We start from the raw sequence: 26,626 nt of genomic DNA, 5'->3' as shown, positions 1-26,626 counted from the left end.
ACACTAAGGGATACTATCATCTCTAAGCCAATACTAAACAGTGACTTGTATGTACATCAATAAATCAATCATTATGTCTATACATATGTCCATACAAGCAGCGGAGAGCAACGCACAAACACATGTATATATCTGAGATACTCCCGAAAGTAGGCAATAATTTGTGCAAGTATCACTATCACTATGAGAAGCTACAAACGTAGTTATAGCTGGTAATTTTATATCTGGTAACTAACTAGTAAAATCTAGAAACAAAAGCGCCTAGAAATATATCAACGAGGAAACCAAACAGTTTAAAAGCAGCAACAGTTGAGGCACGAAAATCAGTTTGATTTGAACACGCTATCAGCTGCGAAGTATAAGTGTTATTGTGAAGTTCTTTAATAAGGCCATTTTGCATTATTGAATAGTGGAGTTATTTATTCAACAGTTTAGTGATTCGAACGTTAGTAGAAGGTTGCAAATAAGCGGAATTGCTCTAAATTCGTTACAATATTATATGCTGTAACTATTTTATGACCTTAATAATTTGTTTTCAGGCTTAAAGTGAAAATATATGGGGTGTCGAGTGGTAAAAAATTGGTAAATATTGGAGACCTTAATGCTTACATATGTCTGTAAGTGCTATCAAGTAAAAGGCTTAGCTGTTTCAAATCTATCACAAAAAAATAGTCAACAGAGCCATCATGTGGATCCGAAAATGATCCAGATAAATATCAGGATACCAATGTTGTTGTTGCATTGCATATTAAATTTTGTACGAGTCGATAACTATAACATTGTTGGTATTAACCATGGTTCAACTGTATGGTTGGCTCATCTGTACAATAACATAATATGTCTGTTCAAATTGTCAAAATCTGTGTATTGGTGTTATTGCGAATGGTATGGAATAGAAACATAAAACTTATCAGTTTTTGTATGTGTAAGAAAATGTTGCCAATGTCATTGTGAATGATGACTAAGTGTGATATCTTATCTGTCAACTGCCTGACAGGATGTTCAATATGGCTACTTTTTAGCGTTTTGACAGGGTGTTCAATATGGCGGCGCATATCTTCAGCGGGTGATAGAAAGAGATACAGAATGAGACAGCGATAGTCAATTACAAATCAGGTGATCCAATCACTTTGGAATTTTTACGTCTATGCAGAAGATATCACACTTAGTTATCATTGACAATGGCCAATGTGTTGGTTTCATTTTGAGTTTGCCATCTCCTTTTGACAGTCCCATCGACCATGCAATGAAATAAACATGGTTCAATTATATGGTTGGCTCATCTCAGCAGCTGATTTTATTTATTTCATTGCATAGCCGAATGGATTGTCAAAAGGAGATGGCAAACTCAAAATGAAACCAACACATTGGCAACATTTTTCTTACGCATACAAAAACTTCTAAGTTTTATGTTTCCATTCCAAACCATTCGCACCAACACCAATACACAGATTTTGACAATTTGAACAGACATATTTTGTTGCTTTACAGATGAGCCAAACATATAATTGAACCATGGAAATAAATAAAATCAGCTGATGAGATGAGCCAACCATATAATTGAGCCATGGTAATAACTAAACACTTTTTATCAATATTCGTTGAACTATGACTAGCTATTGTCACTAACTTATAGCAGACAATCTTGTGTTACGTTCTAATGAAGCGTGATCCAGATACGGATAGTAATTTAACATGCAAATGAAACAACAAATTAATCCATAAGGGTCACATTGTTGTTGCCTTTGCATGTTAAATCTCTATTCGTATCTGGATCATGCTTCATTGGAACACAAGGTTTATTATCTCTTTTTGCGTTCCAATGAAGCGTGATCCAGATAGGGATACAAATTTAACGTGCAGATGCAACAACAATGTGATCCATTGGATCAATTTTTTGTTGCATTTTTACGTAAAATTTTTATCGGTATCTGGATTACGGAGGTAGTTTGATTCTAACTCGATTCAAGTGGACTTCGGGCAAATAAACTGAGGTGGTGTGAAATTTTACTACTTTTGTTTCCAGTAAAGGAATAATGCCTTATTTGGGTATAGTTAATAGTTTTTTTTTTAAGATATGAACGAACAATCGAAACCATGGATGGAACTATACAAGGTGGCAGCATGGTGACAGCTGATTTGTACTTTTTTAATATGATTTGATACATGAACTTCCGGCGCAGTACGATTTTGACATTAGTTCATCGATTTATAAAAACAAAGTACATGGCAGTTTTATTTAAGTTTGTAGGTATGCCACCGTGCTGCCAGCTTGTATGGTTCCGCCATGCTCGAAACTTTGTGCAATTACCGACTACTTCTCTTAATCGATTACGCCAACGAATAACGTCATGGGCATTGTAAATTCATACAAGTGAAAAATCTTTCTATTCCTCCATTGCCATACCTACCTGTCAAATAATAGATGACAGGGAGAACGGCTGTCGCGAATGGCCAGAGAATGGAAGAAAGGTTTGTTTTTTGCTCGCGGTTATTAAATTGAAGTGCCATGAATTGCCCATTTGTGTTTCAAATCGGCTTTTCTTTTAAATGTGTATACAGAAAATCAGACTACATATTAATATTCATTTCTAAAATCTAGTTAATAGATTAAATGTGAGCAGCCAGTTAAGCAAATATTTTAAAATATGTAAATAGTGCAATATGCCAGTCGTCTACAAAACTGTTTGAAAAACACTATTGAGCAAATGATTTAAGTAATCGAACAACGATTAAACAGGTGATCGAGGCTGTTTACTATTGTGAACGGTTTTATCAAACATTCGCCACTTGTATGAATTCACAATGGTCATGGGTATTAAGTTTCTTCAGACAGATTTCTTTCAGGTACTCGAGGTCTACCACTTTTCAGAAAAAACCCACTTTTGCTGCTCTTTCCATTGGCCTTGAACTAATAAGGGCCGATTTGAGCCTCTGACTAGTTTGCGCAAAATGTTTGTTATAAGTTTTGAGCTGTTGCATAGGATGAAGTACTAAAACTGGACGTGAGCCTGTGCAAGTCAGAGCCCTCGCTAGCTGAGTGGTCATCAGTTTAAAACCAGTAAATCCGTCTCCTAGAATAGAGCAATCGCGTTATATTTGATAATATAATTAAGTTAAAATTCACATTTATAAACCAACATTAAGTTGTTGTAGCTTAGCAAATGCCTTTACCACTATTGAGAATCAGTGAACTCAACATTCAAAAATCTCTTTATCTAAAACCATTGTCGGTTAATTTTCTGTGGCAGTAGTAAAAGGACGCGCGAGAGCTGGTTCGCCCCATTCTGTTTTATATTATCATCCGTTGTTTTTTACTAATGAGAATGTAGATTGCTTCATGCACAGTTATTGTTCAATCAATTTCAATACTCGTTTTGACTAGTAGAGTTGTAAATTGCTGTAGGAGACAGACACCACGTCTTTCATGTGGCATTTTTCACATGCAGATTAGAGCTTTCATATTCAGGTGAGCTGTTTTACCTTTAGATTAGGGAATTTCATTTTCTGGTAAAATTTTTACATGAGTATTAAGGTGTTTCCATCCCTTGGTGTTACTAATTGACGCCAGTTAGCACAGCGAAGATGCGACTGGAGCACTTTTTTGGATAGCCATACCCGTTTAAACGGTTAATTGTCAATTAAGTAAGTAAATTGGTAGGGTGTTTAATTTTTAGGGGAAATTTCTAACATACGTATTGCAGTGTTTCATTTTCAGGTGACATTTTTATGTACAATAGGGCATTATATATTCAGTTGAGTGTTTTTATAGTTGCATTAGGGTGTTTCATTTTCAGATACAACTTCCTTCATAAGCATTAGGGGTGTTTCATTTTAAGGTGACATCTTTTACACATTAGGATGTTTCATTTTCATATGCAATTTTTTACTCGCGCATTCTTGTTTTTCATTTTCAGCAGTTTTTTTTTTATATAAAAAAAACACTTTTCATACAAATTATTTGTTCCTTTGAAAACCGACTATTTTCTGCAGATTTTGAATATACTGTTTAGTGGAAAAAATTTTGGAAAAGTTTTATATTTCAAATTTCTTTCTACTACGTTATTCTAAATTTAAAAAAATCGAAAGAAAAGAAAAAAAATCCTTCAGCAAAACAAAAAAAGTATCCATTCCTTTTTGCAAAGTAGTGATTATAGTGGCTGAGCTTCCGTATAATCAGCTATATGTGTTCAATTTAAGAAATCAGTTTTTATGAAATTCCAATGAGAATCAGAAAACTCCTCCACAATATTAATATACTCATTCGATACGCTTGCGCCTGCTTGGATGAAAAAAGAAAAATACTTATTTTCCGCAAGTTTAATAAATTAATTCATAATAAATAAATGTTTTTTGCAATTATTATTATTTCTTTCGCTATTAAAATAATACAATTCAACAGTTTGCACCATAAAATTAATTAATAAATATGGTATTAGAGCACTCCAATTTATTTTTTATCTTAAAGTGTCTAGTTTTAATTTTCTTTTTATTTTTAGATTTTTGGTTTGGTTTTTTATTTTTACATTTGCATTACAAAATCTTAATATTTTTGTTTGTTATCATACTTGCTTGTTTTTATTTCTGGTTTTTTTTTACTTTTTGCTACTAATTAATTTTTTGTTTCATACATTTTTATTAAATATTTTTTTTTTTTTATATATATTTAATTTTTCATAATTTATGAAAACATTTTCGCCACTCTGCGCCCAACACGTGACGCAAAGTTTTCTGCGCGCATAACGACGTCCGCCTATAAGTAACTACTCATACTCGTTCGTACTCGTGTCGATTCGTCAGGTCTTCTGTGGTTTTTGTGTCTGTGTGTTTAATTTTTGTTTGTGTTTTCTGTTGTTGTTTACTTATTTTCATCTAAACCTCATTCATTCAATTAATTTTACATGTTTTATAAGCGTTCAAGTCTGTCGCTTTTTTATTTGCAACATATGTTTTTTTTTTAATTTTTTATATATTTTTTTTTAGTTATCTAATTTTGTGTTTTTTCTTCGAATTTTCGCAATTGCATATTTTAATATTTATTTTTTAATTTCTATTGGGAATTTTATCACTTTCGACTTCGAATATAGACAGTTCTAAAGTTTTTTTACGCTACAATAAAACAATGGGCTCTCCAGTTGTTGTTGTTGTTTTCGTCTTAGTACATGCTGTTTCTGTTCTTGCTTTTGTTGTAGTTGTTGTGTAATATTCATTATTTTAATGCACGTACTCGTTACTCGCACGTTTATACTTGCTACTTTTTTCTCTATTTTGGAAATTAAGCTTAACGATTGCGCAGCAGTGGGTTTGTGTGTGTGTGAGTGTGTCTCGCATACACTTTCATATTGTTTTGTTTTTGTTGCTATGCATAATTTCTAGGAAATTTAATCATATACTTTCTTTTCACTTCTTCTTCCCTTCTTCCTGCAATTATACAACAAATATAAAGGTATTTATATGAGTATCTATGTTAGTATGTATGTAAGTATTTAAAAAAATATTAGAGCGTTTCAAAATTATGCAGGTGGCCCGTATCGCACTTTTCAATTTCACATACGAATTTTTTTTATTTTTTTGAAACGGTCTAATAAGTATACTAGGGTGGAGCGAGTGCAGGTCATTTAAGAAAAGTTCAATATATCAATTTAAAATGACACCACTGCAAATGCTAAACACGTATTTAAACTATGAGAATGTTTACCATCACACTACGGACGCTGTGTGTGTTTGCTTTGCTTAATATGATGCTGTGTATAAACAAACGGAGTACACAGACTTGCTCTCATGAGTCTCATGCCCAAGAAGAGAATTCGCAAATATGAGCAAAGTGTAATATTCATTCCTGGTATTCAAAGTATTTTAAAATCAAAAGAGATTATTCAAGTTGAATTCGTTTTGTATACAGTTTTGGCGCGCTTTTTATTAAATAGATATAAAACAAAATAAAAAATAAAAAAGGTAACATAAAATAAAACAAAATAAAATAAAATTAAATAAAATCAAATAACATAAAATAAAACATAATAAAATAAAATAAAATTAAATCAAGTAACATAGCATAAAACAAAATAAAGAAAAATTAAATTTAATACAATAAATTAAGTTAAACAACATAAAATAAAACAAAGTAGAGTAAAGTAAAAAAAAATTAAATTAAAAAAAGTAAAAAATAAAATCAAAGACAATATAATAAAATAAAATTAAATAAAGTGAAATAAAATAAAATAAAATAAAATAAAGAAAAATAAAACCAAAACAAAAAATTTAAATTAAGTGAAGTATAAAAAAAATGAATAAAAATAAAATAAAATAAAACAATATAAAAAAATAAAGTAAAATTAAATAAATTAAAATAAAATAACATAGAATAAAATAAAGTTAAATGAATTAAATAAAAATGAAGTGAAATGAAATAAAATGAAATGGAAAAAAAGTTAAGGAAAGGAGAGAAAGGAAAATAATGGAAGGAAATATAAAGCAAAGGCATAGTGACGTCTGTAGTGATTGAGTTTCAATCACTCGGCGAACTCTAGATATAATAATTTTTCAAAGAGAGTGTGTTACTTCAAGAGAAAAGCATTTTTCGCCTTAAAATTTCAAAAAAAGATCCACCCTAATGTATGTGTATTGCATATCTAAGACAGTGTTTTTTTAGTGTCGTCACAAACAATTCCTGTCGTTGGCGTATGTTTGTTAGAATGTGTTTATTAAGTTTTATTAAAATTTTTAATGTAAGTAATTATATGTATATGTTTGTATGTAATAGTAGGCTGAAGAAAATTTGCATTTTTTTTTTTTAGATTTGATCTTAGAGTTACGAATTCTTTTTTAATAGATTTTAGTTTTCTTTGTACATACATAATTTTCAATATAATACAGCATAAGTGTGTGCTTAAATGTAAATTTTGTTTTCGTTTTCGAAAGGATGCGTATAATTACACATGAAACACTTTTTCGCTTGCAGCTACAAAAATATCTAAATGACTACTTAACGGCTGGTATTGTGATCACTCTTGAATTTTTGTTTGTTACTTTACCAAAACACAATTAGGGAATTAACTGTGCTCGGTTAACAAGTTATCTGGCTAAAAATGACTTCTATTTAGAGTAAAAAGTGTTAACATTGGTATTATGTATTTGGGGTATTCACGTGATACTGGTTTTTGGATTATCTGCTTATATTAATACTTATTAACTACTTTACAAAAACAAAATACAATGTAGAAAAATAATTTTTAAGCAGCAAAGTTGATAACGAGCTGACGTGAATACCCCAATTAAATTTTTGAAATAAATTTCAGTTGCGAACGCAATACCGAGCTTTTCTACGGGAGCATAAAAAATAATGGAAAATAAAAATTTATGAAAAAATGAAAGTGATTTAAAAATCACAGTAACACATTATGTAGATTTTAACGCTTCCCAAGGTAGTCGGTTCTATGTACCGGAGCGACTCGGGATTTTTCCCGACCAAGGACTGTCATTTCAGTGTGACCCCATCTAATTTGTTTCGTCCCTCCCACAAATTGTCATCCTCCCAGCAGCTCCTTGCAGCAGGACTGCTCCATATTCTCTTACTCCGGGAAGGCATCGAATCCAATCCGGGTCCGTCTCCTGACCCCGGTCCTGAGAAATGGTTTTGCTGCATCTGCCGGAAAATAATCTTTTTAGGACGGTCATACTCTGTTCAGTGTGTCTCGTGCAAGGGATGGTTGCATCGGACAGGTTGTTCTGGGCTTGATCCCAAAACCCGACGTCCACGTAACTTTTATAACTCTTTTGTGGCTCCTTGCTGTTCACGCCCAAGGGCGTCCCGTAGTCTACGCCTTAGAGCCCCCCATTACCTTCCAGCAGCCCCGCTGCTCAGCAAGCCACAACAAGTACCCGCTGCTGCTCGCGCCCCACGGCGCCAACAACTTAAACAGCTGATACCACTCATAACTACTACCTTCGTAGTAGAGTTTGTAGCAATAATGAGCATCAGCCCGTTCCCCCGTCTTCTCCCCCCCCCCCCCCCCTCTTTTCCGGCAGCAATCGTGCAGGTCAGGGAAACAGACTCTTAGTCCCTACCTCCGTTTGCAACGTCTGCCAGCACAGAATATATAGGTTTGCGACATCCGCCAAATGCAGCTCCTGCCTTGGGTGGTGCCACTTTCCCAGATGTTCTGGTCTCCGCGACGGCAACCCCCCGACGGGTTTCATCGCGCCATATTGCCAGGTCTCAAACCCAAATCATCCGGGTATCCCAATGCTTGCCCAAAGACGCCCAGTCCCAGGGCCACAACAGCAATTGCGTCCTGGCCTTCCACAACCCAGGCGTAGTCACCCGTCACTTACCCCCAGAGTGGCGACGTCTCCCCTTATGCACTTCAGAATCCTGCAGTTAAACTGTAATGGACTAACTGGGAAGATTACGGAGATAGTCGATTTCATGAAGCGGCACAACATCAGCATTGCTGCGATTCAAGAGACTAAACTCACAGCAAGATCTGCATTGCAGACCTGCTCTGGGTATAACGTCCACAGGAAAGACCGCCAGAGCGGAAATGGAGGCGGTCTCGCGTTTAGCATACACCACTCTGTGCAATATTATATATTTGATCCTGGCATCGACCGCAGGGACAATGTCTTAGAACGTCAAGGCCTATCTGTCCGGTCAGGCGATGCAAACCTAGAAATCATCAACATCTACATCCCTCCTGCCACCTGTTGCCCCAGTGGATACCGCCCTAATATCAGGGCCTTACTCACTGGCAACAATCGCATTATCTTAGGTGATTTCAATGCCCATCATGATCTATGGTATTCAAACTTGCGGGCGGACAGTAGGGGTGAGATGCTGGCGGATCAAATAGAAGAAACGACGTTCTGCACAATAAACGGAGACGCCTCCACACGTATGGTAGGAAGCTGTCACAGCTCGCCAGATATCTCAATCGTGAGCGCAGAACTAGTAAACTGCGTCAACTGGCAGCCGATGGTAACATTGGCATCCTACCACCTGCCCATACTTATTTCGCTTCAGCGTACCGCCGACTTCATCGTCACTGAAAAACGCACTTTCATAAACTTGAAAAAAGGAAGGTGGGAAGAATATAAATCCTTTACAGACAGCCGCTTTGCTGCCCTCCCTATCCCGACTGATGCCCGCCAAGGGGAGCGTGCCTTCCGTAAGGTCATTAAATCCGCCTCGGCACATTTCATTCCACTTCCCGGCGGAGGCCGAGAGAACGTGACCTTATAATACAGCTTGATCCAGGCGACCCCCAAATAAGGGATATAAAGCAACGCATCAGATTGCTTGTGGATGAACACAAGCGGGCGAAATGGGAGGAGCACCTAAGTGGTTGTAACCTCTCTACCGGTGTGGGTAAACTTTGGTCCGCCGTAAAGTCCCTATCGAATCCGACTAAGCACAAAGACAAAGTTTCCATCGCCTTTGGCGACAAAGTGCTGTCGGACGCGAAAAAAATGCGCGAGCGCTTTCTGCCGACAATATATAATGCATCCTACGGTCGACAAAGATAGACGGAGAGCCAATAGACACGCACATAAACACAAATTCAGCGCGTCACCAATCACCATCACCGCTAAAGAGGTTGAGGACGCCATTGGTCGTGCTAAACCATCCAAAGCAGTGGACCCAGACGGCATAGCCATGCCGATGCTTAAAAGCCTAGGGAAAGAGGGTTTCAAATATTTAGCGCATGTCTTCAATCTGTCTCTTTCCACCTTTGTCATACCTGAGAAATGGAAAATGGCCAAGGTGGTCCCGCTACTAAAGCCTGGGAAACCAGCTAACATAGGTGAGTCGTATCATCCGATATCTTTCCTATCGCCAGTGGCAAAGACGCTTGAAGCCTGTTTGCTCCCTTATTTCCAAGCAAATTTGCAGCTAGCCCCTCATCAGCATGGCTTCAGAAAACTCCATAGCACTACCACCGCGCTAAATGCCATTAGCACCCAGATAAATTGCGGCTTAAATCAATACCCCAACCATAGAACAGTACTCGTAGCGCTAGACCTATCAAAAGCTTTCGATACGGTCAACCATGGCTCGTTACTGCAGGACCTGGAAGGGTCTACCCTTCCCCCATGTCTTAAAAGTTGGACCGCAAATTATCTGGGTGGTCGGCAGGCAACGGTGCAATTTAGAAACGAAGCATCAAAACCAAGGAGAATTAAACAAGGGGTGCCACAGGGTGGTGTCCTATCTCCACTTTTGTTTAATTTCTACATATCTAAGCTACCTTCACCACCGGAAGGAGTCACAATCGTCTCCTACGCCGATGACTACACAATAATGGCCACAGGCCCAGGCCCAAAGATCGATGCGCTATGCAATAAAATAAACGGCTACCTCCCTGATTTCTCCAGTTTTTTCGCCTCGCGAAACCTGGCATTATCACCGACTAAATCTTCCGCGACCTTATTTACAACATGGACGCCCCAAATGTCGACCATTTTGAACATCCACGTCGATGGCACTACGCTTCCGACTGTCCTACACTCCAAAATCTTGGGTGTGACGTTTGATCAGGGTTTTTGGTGAGCACGCAGCCGCAATTGTTCCGAGAATTCAGAGCCGTAACAAAATCCTCAAATCCCTCGCTGGCAGTACTTGGGGAAAAGATAAAGAAACGCTCATGACTACATACAAAGCAATTAGCCAGCCGATTACGTGCTACGCGTCACCCATATGGTCGCCAAGCCTAAAAATCACCCACTGGAAGAAACTACAGGCCTGCCAAAATACTGCTCTCAGAATCGCCACGGGCTGTCTTCTTATGTCCCCAGAACACCATCTGCATAATGAGGCGAGAATACTCCCCATCAGGGAGAGAAATGAGATGCTGACCAAACAGTTCCTGTTGAATACCCAGAAACCTGGGCATCCCAACAGACATCTGATTGATGAACCAGCACCGCCTAGGGGCTTAAGGAGTCATCTCCGTAAGCATTTTGAGGAAATACGGCACCTGAGAACCCAGCCGTATGAAGTGAAAAAACACAAGCAGGTCCTTGGTGAACTCCATAACCCGGTGAATCCAGTGCTTAATGAAAATTATCCAAAACTTGCGGAAGAGGGACGCATACTCCCCAGGGAAACGCGTGTAACTCTTGCTCAACTTCGTTCTGGATAATGTAACAGGTTAAACTCTTACCTATCCAGAATCAACCCCGACATACAAAATGTATGCCCGCTTGCAACGTGTCCCCACTTGACACCAACCATCTCTTCAATTGTAATGTGGAACCAACGCCTCTAACACCCCTTTCCTTATGGTCAACCCCTGTTGAAACGGCAAGTTTCCTTGGACTCCCGTTAGAGGATATTGATGACAATTTGTGATCGGTCGCGGCTATTAGGTGGGGCGAGCATTGCTACAACAACAACAAGAACATGTAGATTTTAAGATCACCGTTTTGCGCAGCTCTAGAGCATAACATATTTCCCCTTTCCATATGAATTCATTCGTAAAGGTCTGTAAAGGACTAGTCTGAGCAAAATATATTTTACATGTCCGCTTTGCATAAAAATGTAATAATTAACACTGTGCTACATCATTTTTGGGGACGCATTGATTGACAGATGACTCAGACTGCCTTTGAAAAAGCTCCAAGTCTTGTTTTCTGACTGTGGTCTTTCAAAAACGGCATTTTTGCGCAGAGTCAAAAGGACCTTGACACAAGGCGAGAGGTGGTGTCACGCCAGCGGTTGTTAAGTTGGCTCGAGATCCATCTGTCCAGAAGCAGAGAGCAAGTGGCCAGCGGACCCCCAAAGTCTCCACTTGCAGACATGTTCAATTTGCCAGCAATGTCGGGCCAAAAGATCAGCCTGACAGTAGCCAGAGATTTCGCTATACCATGGCACCCATATAATTTGTATCAAACAGTTGTTTGATGCCATCGAGAGGTGAAGAAATCCCTCATCATGCTTACCGCTTTGATAGTTGCTTGACCATGTGAGTAGATATAAAATTCCAACGGCGGATGGCATCCCATTTACTGCATCAGCCGTGTATAGATTCAGCGTTTACTGCCAGTAGGTGTTGCGTGAAGAGCCTCATTTATTCAAATTATCGCCAATTGCTGCACTACTTCCAACCAATTGACAGTGGAAGAAGTGTCTAGCGTTTTCCACCAAACCAGAATGCCATAGAAGGTAATCGGCTTGACCACCATATCGTACAGCCAACGGACGCTAGTTATCAACCAATTGCTTAATCGGTTCGACAGAGGACCAATCAAACTCAAGGCATTTGAAGATGATGTTTCTTTCATCATAAGCGGAAGATTTCTACTAACAATCAACACTCTGATGGATCAGGCGCTTCGGGATGTACATGCCTGGGCATCTGGAGTTTTGTGAACCGCAATCGAGCAAAATACCAACGTAGTACTATTTACGAGAAAATACAAGATCCCTAATTGGACCGAGCCTAAGCTTGGAGGGATATATCTAGTAAGTTGTCGTGGAAACTCCATGTGGAAGAGAGGGCTAAGAAAACCTGTATGTATGCAAGAGGCTGCTAGGATGCACGGGGGGCCTATAGCCCAAACCCTCTCCTTGGGTATATACGGCAATTGTCAAGCCCAAATTCTGCTATGGGGTCCTTGTTTGGTGGACAGTCACATAAAAAATTGCGTATACCAATAAAATTGAGGGAACATGCGATTATCAATGAAAGGGTTACATTATTCCTTGGCTGAGCTTCAAGTGAGAGAGACCTTGGGATCACAATAGAGCCGGAGGGTTGGCGCAAGAGTGTGTGCAGTGTCTTTCAGTCGGAAATTGTAGCCGTGAAGAAAGTCGCGTCAATATACATATTTAGAGTAAGGCGGCGATCAAGGCAATAATCCAGTACTTCATAAAAACATTTTCTGGAATGTATAGAAGCATTGGACACACTTCGCTCAGGCCGGTTGTCGGTCATCAAGCGATAGAAGGTAACGAAAAGGCCGACAAGTCGGCAAAGGAGTGTGCAGCACTCGTTGAATCGGCAGTAGACATCCTAACGCGTTTGGGAGAAATCAGAACGAGACAGGAGTTATATATGATCCATCACGCAAGAAAGACGTGGGCAGAAGCCCCAAATTTCTTAGACCATGTACAAATTCTACGACGTAAGACTCACTAAGTTGCTCATATCTCTAAATTATAAGTCTTACGATGGGCATACTAACAGGGCACTGCCTTTTTGCGTTACATGCTTATAAGTTAGGCCTTGTAAGTAACAGCAGATGTAGTAAGTGCAAGCTGCATAAAAAAATGATTGATCTCATTCTGTGTTCGTGTCCTGCGCTCGCGAGACCACGGCTCCAACTACTAGGAGCGACAAAGTCGCCTGATATTGAGGCAACAATTAAGCTAGGTACTATAAAACAACTTGTAGTATTTGCCAAGAGGACGGAGTTATTCTATAAGTCCACGTACCTATTTGGGGTTTTCCCATTAGGTCCTTAACTTCCGGTAGAACTATGGTCACGTACAGTCTATGTGGATCCGTCCAACTTATCTAGAGATTTTTCAATTAGAAAAAATTTTGTAATGCGGTGAAAGCTCATTTGTCGTGCAGATGCCGTTCGAAGCCGGCGTAAAATATGTATATCGCGTTCCGCCAACTTGTTGAAGAAAAAATACAAAATGAGCGAATTGGAAGAGAAGCTCGACTTAAAAACTCTTTTGAGGTTATCTCTCCCTGTATTTCTTTCTTTCATAAGAGTTTGGGTCTCTCACCTAAGGTTGGATTTCGCCACTACACAATAATCATGCAACTGCTGTAGAAAATTCGCAAGTGATTCGTAAAGCTCCTTAACTGCCTGTTATAGGCTCTATGGGTTAAGGGCAATTAATGGTGACTTATCCATAACCAGATAAAACAGCTGATCGAACCAACCTTATGGAAATCACTGTAATCGATTAGTGGTGCCATACCATAACGCCACAAATCACCTACCCAGATCGCGCATTCATGAGTTTAAAATTGCTTCGTTCTGCGCATCTACGTCATAGTTGACTGCTTGAGCGAATGAAAGAAAGAGAGGAAAAAACAATAGCTAAAGGAAAATGACGTATGAATTGCCCATAAAAAACAGCTGATCTTTTGTTGACATACGCAATCTTCTGTGTGCGATTTGTGCCATACCGCTAAAGCTATAACCATATCATCATAAATCAAACAAGGAGATTGCGCATTGCGCACGTAAACATTAGATCAGCTGTTTTCTCACTCTTTTTTCGTATTCGCTCAAAAGTCAACTATGACGTAGATGCGCAGAACGAAGCAATTTTGAACTCGTGAATGCGCAATCTGGGTAGGTGATTTGTGCCATATCATAGCCAACAAATTGATTTTTGGTTTCTCGCCATATCCATAACCTAAAAATATTTGAGTTGGTGAATTTAATAACTTTTTGTAGATTTTATTCATTGTTTTGGATACGTTATGACTAAGAGACTTGTTTTTTGTGGAATATGTTTGTAATTTTTTGCGTTTTCTTCATTTTTATGAAATTTTCACGATTTTTAGGTTAAAGCACCATTAATCGATCACATTGGAGATGGTTATGGATATGGGTATGGTTACGACTATGGCGTTAGGGTTAAGGAAGTTTAATTGGCCCTTTACGAATTTGTATGGTACGAGCACTGTGAATTCATACAAGTGAAAAATCTATTCTTCCATTGCCATACCTACCTGTCAAATAATAGATTACAGGGAGAACGGCTGTCGCGAATGGCCAAAGAATGGAAGAAATGTTTGTTTTTTGCTCGCGGTTATTAAATTGAAGTGCCATGAATTGCCCATTTGAGTTTCAAATCAGATTTTCTTTTAAATGTGTATACAGAAAATCAGACTACATATTAATATTCATTTCTAAAATCTAGTTAATAGATTAAATGTGCACAATTAGCAAAAAATGTTTGAAAAATCCTATTGTGCAAATGATTTAAGTAATTGAACAGCGATTAAACAGGTGATCGAGGCTATTTACTATTGTGAACGATTTTATCAAACATTCGCCGCTTGTATGAATTCACAATGTTAGCTCAATTCTTGCTATAACAATTTACTTATAAAAAAAATTGTAATTAACTGAAAAACGCTCCATTTTACTTTAAATAAATTTTGAATTGTTTTTCTTTTCTTTTTTGGTTTAAATATCTACAAATTCACACTAAGGTGTAGTTAAGTTCTACAGCAACATTTTATGCGTGATGTTTAATGTTAATGTTTGCTCTTTTTTTTTAAATAATAATATAAAACAATAATATATATTTATATTTCTTACATTCTTAACAACTAGCAACAAATTTGAATAACATTTTTTTTTTATTCAAATAATTTAGGAAACAAGTACACTATGATTTATGTGTAATTTTTTGTATGTAAAAATTTTAAATTATAAAAAAAAATTATGTAAAACATTCAGCTACGGGTTAATCGTTGGTCAATTGGTGGTTGGTTGGTGGTTTTTGTAATACAAATATACCAATATATCTTATTTTTGCTTAGTTAGGGTTAAATGATTGAATTGCATGGATTTTATGTTACCCAATTGTGATGGTTGGGTGGTTGGTTGGTTGGTTGGTTGGTTGGTTGGTTTGTGGTACAATGCATGCCAGGGTTAAATGCTATTGATGTCGGTGATGTCTATCGCACTAAGGTGTATTTTGCATTTGCTTTTTTAGTATTTTTGTTAGTTGTGTTTTGTTATGTAAAATTAATGCTTTTTGGTTTTTAAATTCACTTGACGCTATGGCATCACGTTTATCAACTACACATAGTACACATAAAACGACGAGGTTTAAAATTGCAAGCAATGACAGACAGCAAATTTTGTTGGTTGATGAATTGAATTGAAGGTGAAGGCGGACGTTTAGTTGGTTGGTTGGTTTTTTTTTTGTTTTCCATGGATGGGGAAAATAAATTTTGTGGATAAATAGAAAAAAAGGTTAGGATTAAGATTTGAAACATTTTATTTTTAGTTTTATGAATACGTAATGCTACACTGATGGGCACATATAAATAATTAAGGGAATTTTAAAACAATTGCAAAAAAAAAAAACAATCAAAATGTTATATTTTCATTCAAAAAAAAAACTATTTGACATGCAAGCAAATTTTCATACGAGAATTTGAAAGTTAGCCAGAAAAAAAGTCTCCTATATAAATAACAAACTGCTGTGTTTTCTGACAGCCCATCACTTTCTTCGGCAAAGTTTGAGCAGCAGTGCCAACATCGCGCACTTCTTTAACGAAATGTTCAGAACGCTCCAATGAGCTATCCAGCGAGTGGAAAGTTGGTAAATATCGGAAACAGTAGTGCTACCAAGTGAAAAGCGTTAGCTATCGAAAATCTACCACGAAAATCGAAATCAACAGAGACACCCTGTGGATCCGAAATGTATCCACATTAGACTGGGTCGATGTATTAACCGATATCGCGCCATCGATTTTTCGATAGGATTTGGGCTCAGGGAAAAAAGTTCCACTACGCATACACAAACAACAATAATTTTCGAGCCTGCGAAAAAAAATGTCGAAAGGGCAAATTTTTCGACCAAAACATTCCTCAAAACCTAAAAAATGTTTTTTTTTTCAAAAAACTGTTATCGACAACGTTTTTACAATATTTAAAAATCAAATTCTGTACATGGTTCTGGCCTCTGTGATATTACCATTGTTTGTTTGTGGTATTTTATAAGCTTAAGCTTTAACCAAAAAAAAAAAGTTTCGGGCTTTTTATTGAGAATTTTCTTATTTTCTCGAGTATGCAGTTTTTTAGCCCTATCGTTTTTAGTTATAACTAGCACATAACTGCATACTAAAAAAAATTCAGAAAACTCTAGATGAAAATTTCGAAAAGCTTGTAAAATTTCCTCGATTTTTTTTCGCCTTAGAGATTGGTTAGTTGCAGTTACAAATTTCATTCTCAAACTATCGGAAATAAAAAACAGAGGAATTTAGTTGACGAAATTTGATAAATATTGCCACTGATATTTTCGTAAATATCGAGAAATTTTTCAAGAGTAATTAAAAAGCGGAAATTTATTAGTAAAAGTTCTCTTATGTTAAAGTAGGTACGAAAGGAAAATAAATAAATAAATTGTTTGTTTTAATGGTGTGTTCAATTTATACTTATTATTAAGAATTCAAGAGCTTAACACCGGCTTATAATAATTGAATATTCAATTATTATGTTTTTCTAAGAGCAACTGAAAAGAAAGAAAGAAACATTTACTGGCATATTGCGATAGTATTTTTCGAAAACCGCTACGAATTCATCGTCAGGCAATTTCGTAAGGTTATCAAAGGTTTCACCGAGATTCGAACCACGAATCACACGATGAAACTGCAGTTGCCTTGTATTTGTCTCCTTGCTTAATTCAGTTTATCTTATTTCTACACTAACAACACAACTGAGACATTCTGCCTCTATAAATTTGTGTGTATGTAAATTTGTTTTTGTAAAGTTTCTTTTTCTTTGCGAATGAGAAGCTTTGTAAACTCGGGCTCAGTTTTACCTATTTATGTTTGTTTGTTTTAATGGTGTGTTCAATGGCTTATAATAATTGAATATTTAATTATTATGTTTTTCTAAGAGAAACTGAAAAGAAAGAAAGAAACATTTTGCCTGACAATGAATTCGTGGCGGTTTTCGAAATAGAACTATCGCAATATGCCAGTAAATGTTTATTTCTTTATTTTCAGTTTCTCTTAGAAACACATAATAATTGAATATTCAATTATTATAAGCCGGTGTTAAGCTCATGAATTCTTAATAAATAAATTTAAATTTATTTAGCTATTTCCTTTCCATTTTAACTTAAAAATATTATAGATTATGCATCAGAGTGTTAATTTTTCCTGAGCATAAAGGTAAACAACAACAAAAGCCAGAACATGGTTAAAACAGTTGAAAACGATACGAATGAAAAGTCTGACAAAATACGATATAGAGGAACTGGAGGAAGCCAATGACTTCCTATGAAAGAAGCTTGTGACCGCGTATAACAGAAAAGCAACGACGCCAAAGTGGAACAAAGAGCTGAGTATTGTTAGAATACAGGTAAAAGAAATGTTCAAATTTCAGGAAAGCGCAGCGTGCAGAACCAAGTATAGAGATCTGTTCAGGATCTACAAGCGTGAAGTCCCCAGAAGCTAAAAGGGCGAAGAGAGTCTCATCGAAAAATTTCGGCGCGGACATCGAGTGCTCGAACGAAACAGGGCGATTAAGGAAAGTCCTAGCAAGGGGCAACATATGTAGTCCAGGGATTTATAAAGAAAGATAATGAGGAATGGTTACGTAGTAGTAAAAAGCCCCTTGATGCGCTTTCGATTTCCCATCAGGAGATGACGCAGAAGAGTCAGCAGACAGTGCTTAAACTTCGCTAACGGAGCGGGTAGTTCCGGACTTGGGCTGGTATGAGGTCACGAAATTAGTGGGCAGAGGTATGCCACAGAACGCTGGTTATCAACCAACTGCTGAGGTGCTTCGACGTCAAACTTACGGCGTAGGCAGATGACGTTGCAGTTGTCTTAAGTGGTAAATGCCTTTCAACAATTAACACACACAATATTAAGATGAAAGGTCAAGCACAACAGATCTGCACAAAGATCGCAGTAATAACTCGTTGATGGGTTGGTCGTTTCGAGGGATATACATGCCTGGGCATCTAATGTAGAGTTAGCCGCCAACGCAGAGAAGACGGATATGGTTTTGTTAACTGAGGTATATGGTACAAAATATCTAGGATTTATTCTAGATAGTAAGATGTCGTGGAAGTTCAACGTGAAGGAGAGAGTGAGGAAGTATTCGACGGAACTTTATGCATATAAAAGAATGCTGTAATGTTCGTGGTATCCAGCGCACTCTCTCTCTAATTGGATACAGCGATTAAAAATCCTATCCTATAGTATGGAGTCCTTGTTTGGTGTACAGTCACACAAAATGAAACCTACCTTTAAAAATTAAGAGGCTGTATGCAGGCTATCAATGCTTAGCATTATGCGAGCTCTAAAAACAATACCGACGGCTGCATTCTATGCAATTCTGCACATTTCACCTATAGACTTGGTGGCGAAGAGCATAGCGTTAACAACTGCAATGCCTCGGGCAGCTTGAGCAAAGGCCATATAGCCATACCAGTATAGGGTCATCAAAAACTGTACGAACAGACTACCTAATTCTGTTTCTGCGTTGTGAAGATGTTGGCACAAGGGTGCCCAAATGGTAGAAGCTGGTTCCTGGAAAAAATCGGGATCAGCCGAAGCATAAATATTGTGTCCCAGGGCATGTGGGAATAGATTGGAATGAAAAAGCGTATAAGCTAGCTCAAAAAGAGGGACTGTAGACTCATGATTGGTATTCTGACTGGAAATTGCCTTTCGGCGTCTTATGCTTTTAAATTAGGCCTAGTCAAGGGAAGCAGAAGTGCGGGTTGGAGAAGGAAACGATCGAGAACGTTTTGTGATCGTGCCCTGCGCTCACTAGGCTAAGATTTCAGCTATTAGGAGTGGCACGGCTATCAGATCTAGAAGCAGCAAGTATCATAGATACTAGAATGCTTCCAGTATTCGCCAAAGGGATGGAGTTATTTTATGGAATAGATTCTGGTTTCTGATACGATTTTTCAGTTTGGGCGTTGAGCAAATTTCTAGTAACACTATGGACTCATTCAGTTTATGTGAGGTGCTCACGGACTGGCCAGTTCAACCTAACCTGGCCCTATCAAACTAAAAATTATTTAAAAAAAAAATTGCTTGCAAACAAAATGTCGCTATTTTTGGCGAATAGTGAAATATAATTACTAATTCTAATCACTTACTTGAAAACTCTACATTAAACTGGAGATATTTTGTGTAATGCTTGTTTAACTCTTGCCATTTCGTTATTATTGGTCTGGGTCTTGGTCTCTGATTTGGTAAAAAAAAAAATTCAAATACAAATTTATTTTTACGGTCCATGAACACATCTTAAATCAAATATGTATGTACACAGTGTTCCATTAAAACAAAGATACTAATATCGCAAAATTTGTTGATGACGTATTGTGCTAACAGAACGTTTTAATTGTAGAAGATAATAAAACGATTTACATTGAAATTACAATGGGTTCTACATAAACTGGGCTATTTACGAAAAAATTTCGAAGAAAACAAGAGCTTCGAAAATTTTGGAATTGTCATTTTACTAACGACGTCAAGAAAAAAAAAAGAATCGAAAAAACCACATTTTTGAAAGTAGTTCGAATTTCGGAAAAGTTTTAGAAGTTCTGATTGCTTATAGTTATGTATTCGACAAAACAATCTCGACAATAACAGCTCCATAGAAATTTCTTTTTAAGAAATATACGATGTAATGCACAAAGAAATTCTGCTTAAAACAAACGAGATTTATTTTCGAAAAATTACGAAGGAAATATAGTTATAGCTTCGAATAATTTTTGAATTGTAATTTTTACTTGCGACGTCAAGAACAAAAATGAAATAGAAAAAAACCGTCTCTTCGAAAATAATTCGAATCTCGAATAAGTTTTCGGAGTTCTAACTTTTTATAGAATTAATTCGAATTTTTACTATTTTTTTATAGCGATTAGCAAAAAAGAACTTTTTCGAAAACAAAGCGAACTTCTGAGTGTAGCACGATTTTTACATACAATAATAGTGACTTCGAAACAAACTATCTTCGAAAACCTTACGCAGTTCAAAGCAAAATAAAATTTAAAATCTTCGAAAACAATTAGAATTTCGAAAAATTTTCCAAACTGCAGTTTTTCAGAGATTATTGCAAATACAAAAAAGCCAGCGCTATAAGAATATGCTGAAACCAAAATTTTATAAAAGCTTTTAACCGAAATCTTTATTAAAAAAAAAAATTTAAATAAATTTGTAATAAAAGATTTTTATATTCGAAACAAAAACACATTTTTCGAAAATGATACGACATTCGAAAAATTTTCGAAATTGTTTTTTTTTTTTTTTGTTAAAAATAAAACCTTAGGTGAAAAACTAAACAATAATTTATAGAATAATTAATATCAAATAATATGAGTACGTAAATGTGTTTCGAATTTGCCCCTTTTTTGCAAGCTTTTTCTATTTTCATATTTTTTATATCGATTATTTACACGAGGTTTAGGACACATAACCTTTAATATGAAAAACATCCATCCAAATGTCCTAGGTATTGAAGCTAATTCTCGTCGGAAACAAAAACAAAAAAGTTAAAAATCACATCTTTCAATGTAGCTAAAATTTGTCTTTTTTTTATATCGATTAGTGACTCTAGACTTTTTGGAAAATAGTTCGAACGCGAACGCCTAAATATAGCACGATTTTTACAAAAGAAAACAACGGTGACTTTGAAACAAACTATTACTAACCCCTTTGAAAACAATAAGAATTTTGAAAAGCTTTCGAAATTGCAATTTCGCGGTGATTATTGCAAATATGAAAAAGCTAGCGCTATAAAAACATCTTCAACGAAATTTAAAAAAAAATACCAACTTCGAAAAATTTTCGAAATAGTATTTTATATTTTTAAACTAAAAAAGAACTTAAATTATAGACAAAATGAATAAATAATATCAAATATGAATACAAACCCATTCGGATAACCTAAATTCACGGAAAAAAGTATAGGCACATGAACATTTTACTGTTTTCGCATAGTTTTGCTCGAGAAAAATAGTTTTTTAAATTTCTAAAATAAAACACGTACCAATATATAATAAAATGAAAATAAAGTAAAGTTCAAAATCGAAAGCAAAATTCGCTAACTCCAATTCGAAACACGAATCTTCAGTAAAATTTGAAAATTTTCGCTAAGAATAAAAAATTCGAAAAATTTGCGAAATATTATTTTATATTTATACTCAGCTGAGCAGAGCTCACAGAGTATATTAATTTTGTTCGCATAACGGTAATCGGTAACGGCATAAACTAATCGAGATAGAAATAGACTTCTATATGAAATCAAATGATCTGGGCGAAAAAAGAAATTCATTTAGCCATGTCCGTCCGTCCGTCCGTCCGTAAACACGATAACTTGAGTAAATTTTTAGGTATCTTGATGAAATTTGGTATGTAGGTTCCTGATCGCTATTTAAAATGAACGAAATCGGACCATAACCACGCCCATTTCCGATATCAAAAATTTCGAAAAACCGAAAAAGTGCGATAATTCATTACCAAAGACGGCTAAAGCGATAAAACTTGGTAGGTGGGTTAACCTTATGACGCAGAATAGAAAATTAGTAAAATTTTGGACAATGGGCGTGGCATCGCCCACTTTTAAAAGACGGTAATTTCAAAGTTTAGCAAGCTGTAATTTGGCAGTCGTTGAAGATATGATGAAATTTGGCAGGAACGTTATTCCTATTACTGTATACTTTTAAAAAAAAATATTTTTTTAAACGTCAAATTTTAACAAAAAATTTAATATCTTTACAGTAATAAGTGGGAGAGGCTCAAAATCCCCAAAAACAAAATCTCCAAACACAAAATCCCCCCAAAAAAAATCCCCAACTTCAAAATCCCCAAACACACAATCCCCAAACACAAAATCCCTAAATTCAAAATCTCCAAGTGCAAAATCCCCAAATACCGAATCCTTCAAGTGTAGGATCGGCCGTGGGTTATTTTTTGTAAGCGCGGTCATGGGCCGCCTACGTAGAACAGAAATACTGGGGATCGCGTAGCCAGTGTCGGATCGGCTACGAGTTATTTTTATTAGTGCACACGTCCGGAATTGGCATGGCGTAGCCCAGGGTTATTTTTTATAAGCGTTGCCGTAGGCCACCTACGCAGAAAGGTTTTTTAATACGGAAATACTGGGGATTGCGAAGCCGGTGTTTCAAAATTTCTTTCTGAACTTGCTGTTTAGGAAATAGAAAGATCATAGTCAACTTTGAACATATGCATGAATGTGTGCATACATATTTAAAAAAAAAATTTTTACATTTGAAGTATTATACGAGTATCGTTCGCTTGTGCTTGTGTTAGCTATTAGTGCTTGAAAAAACTTTTTAAATAATAAATAAAATGGAAATCAAAATACAAAAGTCCAACAAAGGGAAAGATTTGTTATTTGTTGATGGATATACTTTCCATCTGCATTCCAGAAATAAAGAGCAATATCGTTGGTCGTGTGCGGAAAGGAAGTCTCTATTGTGTAAAAGTGTGGTAGTGACAACATTTTCGAATAATCAAGAGCATGCAATTAAAAAAAGCCCCACCGAACACTCTCACGATCCCCGAAGCTTTCATTTGGCCACGACAAATGCCAAAGCTAAATTAAAATAATTGGCCAATTCGTCAGGACTTCAACCTTCCCAAATCATTAGGGAAACTGTAGTAAATTGTGAGCCAGAGTGTAGGGTGTACCTTCCTTCAAAACGAGCACAAAAGCTTAAAGTACGACGTATTCGAAAATTGCATGACGTATGTAGCGAACCAATTAGTTTGCAAGACATAAACATACCCGAAGAATTAAGAAATTTAGAAGGTGAGCCATTTTTTTTAAGTGAATGCTGTTTCGGTGATGAGAAAAACATAATATTGGGTACAATGTACTCATTAAAAGCCTTGGGTAGTTTGCAGTGCTGGGTAATGGATGGTACATTTTATGTGGTGCCAACTATATTCCGACAGCTTTTCACAATTCAAGGCCTAATCGATGGTCCGTATGTGCCCCTAATTTTTTGCTTAATGAGCAGAAAATCAAAGCAAGCATACGAAGAGTTTTTTTTTTATCGGTTATGTTTCTTGGCTGCTTCAAAAAATATATGCTTAAATCCCACTAGGATTATTTCCGATTTTGAAAAAACTATAGCTCTGCTGCAAAGGAATATTTTGCTGATGCGAAGTACAAAGGCTGGTTATTTCACTTTGGCCAGATAATGTGGAGACGCATACAAAAAGAGAGACTAACTCGAAAATATGGGAATGATTGCAATTTCAGTATGCACATACGTATGCTAAAAAGCCTGGCATTTGTACCTACAGAGGAGGTGATGGTGTATTTTAAAGAGCTGGTTGCTAATACTGAGGATTATGACTTTAAAAAATTGGTGCTTGGTTTAGGGTTAACTATTTAACCGCAAAACCCGGATCTAGCAATCCAAAATATGATCCTGAGTTTTGGAGTGTAGCAGATACCTTCAAAAAAAACTTTCCTCGGACCCAAAACTCCATAGAGGCCTAGCACCGAAGACTTAAAGTTATTGTTGGCAGAAAGAACTGTGGTCTGTACGCAATAATACGAGAGCTGGGAAAAGAAATGATTTTAATAAAGACAAATTTGGAAAAGCTCCAGTCAGGAATAGAAATACCTGTAAAAAAAAGCAAATTTGAAAGTCGCAAAAAAATAAAAAAAAATTGTAAAAAATTGTACCAAACTAGATAAAATTAATTATTTACGAGCTGTTGCAAATAATATTTTACTTTTTTGTTAAATTCGTTTCAATTAACTTTAATTCTGTATCCTTTAATCATAATATGTTATTTTTATGTTAGATATGTGTTGTTAATTAATAAAAACAAAAAACTTTTGTTTGGAAATGCAATGAAATAAATCAAATGTAAGAAATGTGAAATTGGGGATTTTGAATTTGGGGATTTTGTATTTGGGGATTTTAAATTTGGGGATTTTGATTTGGGGATTTTGTGTTTGGGGATTTCGAGCCCAACCCGTAATAAGTTAATTATGTCAACATTCAACTCCAGTAATGATATGGTGCAACAAAATGCAAAAATAAAAGAAATTTTCAAAATGGGCGTGGCTCCGCCCTTTTTCATTTAATTTGTCTAGAATACTTTTAATGCCATAAGTCGAACAAAAATTTACCAATCCTTGTGAAATTTGGTAGGGGCATAGACTCTATGACGATAACTTTTTTCTGTGAAAATGAGCGAAATCGGTTGAAGGCACGCACAGTTTTTATACGCAGTCGGCCGTCTGTCCTTCCGCTCGGCCCTTAACACGATAACTTGAGGAAAAATCGATTTATCTTTACTAAACTCAGTTCACGTACTTATCTGACCTCACTTTGTATTGGTATAAAAAATGGCCGAAACCCGACTATGACCACGCCCACTTTTTCGATATCGAATGTTACGAAAAATGACAAAATTCCATAATTCCATACCAAATATGAAAAAAGTAGGATTGGTTTATTGACGCAAAATATAACTTTGGAAAAACTTGTAAAATGGGTGTCACACCTACCATATTAAGTAGAAGAAAATGAAAAAGTTCTGCAGGGCGAAATCAAAAGCCCTTGGAATCTTGGCAGGAACAGTATCGTGGTATTACATATATAAATAAATTAGCGGTACCCGACAGATGATGTTCTGGGTCACCCTGGTCCGCATTTTGGTCGATATCTCGAAAACGCCTTCACATATACAACTAAGGGCCACTCCCTTTTAAAACCCTCATTAGTACCTTTAATTTGATACCCCTATCGTACAAAGACGTTATAGAGTCACCCCTAGTCCACCTTTATGGCGACATCTCGGAAAGGCGTCCACCTATAGAATTAAGGCCCACTCCCTTTTAAATATTCATTAACACTTTTCATTTGATGGGTATCGTAAAAACTCATTCTAGAGTCACCCCTGGTCTACTTTTACGTCGATATCTCGAAAAGGCGACCACCTATAGAACTAAGGCCCACACCCTTTTAAAATACTCATTAACACCTTTAATTTGATTCCCTTATCGTACAAACACATTCTAGAGTCACCCCTGGTCCACCTTTATGACGATATCTCGAAAAGGCGTTTACCTATAGAACTGAGGCCCTCCCCCTTTTAAAATACTCATTAACACCTTTCATTTGATACCCATATCGTAAAAACAAATTCTAGAGTCACCCCTGGTCCACCTTTATGGCGATATCTCGAAAAGGCGTCCACCTTTAGAACTAAGGCCCACTCCCTTTTAAAATACTCATTAACACCTTTCACTTGATTCCCATATCGTACAAACACATTCTAGAGTCACCCATGGTCCACCTTTATGACGATATCTCGCAAAGACGTTCACCTATAAAACTAAGGCCCACTCCCTTTTAAAATACTCATTAACACCTTTCATTTGATACCCATATCGTAAAAACAAATTCTAGAGTCACTGGTCCACCTTTATGGCGATATCTCGAAAAGGCGTCCACCTATAGAGCTAAGGCCCGCTCAATTTTAAAACACTCATTAATACCTTTCATTTGGTACTCATATCGTACAAAAAAAATTCTACAGTCACCCCTGGTCCACCTTTATGGCGATATCTCGAAAAGGCCCACTCCCTTTTAAAATATTCTTTAATACCTTCCATACAAACACATTCCAGGGTTACCCTAGGTTCATTTTCCTAAATGGTGATTTTCCCTTATTTTGTCACCAAAGCTCTCAGCTGAGTATATAATGTTCGGTTACACCCGAACTTAGCCTTCCTTACTTGTTTTAAACTAAAAAAGAACTTAAATTATAGACAAAATGAATAAATAATATCAAATATGAATACAAACCCATTCGGATTACCTACATTCACGGAAAAAAGTATTGGCACATGGACATTTTACTGTTTGCGCATAGTTTTGCTCGAGAAAAATAAT

At 36.5% G+C, this 26,626-nt stretch overlaps 1 protein-coding gene across 17 annotated transcripts in view; it reads right to left on the bottom strand.

The window, feature by feature from the left end:
- Window positions 1–1,285: 1,285 nt before the first annotated feature.
- Window positions 1,286–26,626, bottom strand: part of Bsg (immunoglobulin domain-containing protein Bsg) — a 222,577-nt gene continuing 197,236 nt past the window's right edge. For 16 of the 17 annotated variants that reach the window (XM_067767613.1, XM_067767601.1, XM_067767600.1 and 13 more), the window contains one exon: window positions 1,286–5,421. In XM_067767613.1, the coding sequence (XP_067623714.1) occupies window positions 5,382–5,421 (40 nt within the window). In that variant the 3' untranslated portion in view covers window positions 1,286–5,381. Of the gene's footprint in view, window positions 5,422–19,834; window positions 19,923–26,626 lie in introns of those variants that run through there. The other variant, XM_067767615.1, reaches the window with a different exon arrangement.

This window comes from Eurosta solidaginis, chromosome 2 (assembly GCF_040869045.1).
Source record: "Eurosta solidaginis isolate ZX-2024a chromosome 2, ASM4086904v1, whole genome shotgun sequence".
Classification (NCBI taxonomy): Eukaryota; Metazoa; Arthropoda; class Insecta; order Diptera; family Tephritidae; genus Eurosta; species Eurosta solidaginis.
The sequence above is the reverse complement of the archived record's forward strand: the minus strand, read 5'-3'. Positions and strand labels throughout refer to the sequence as shown.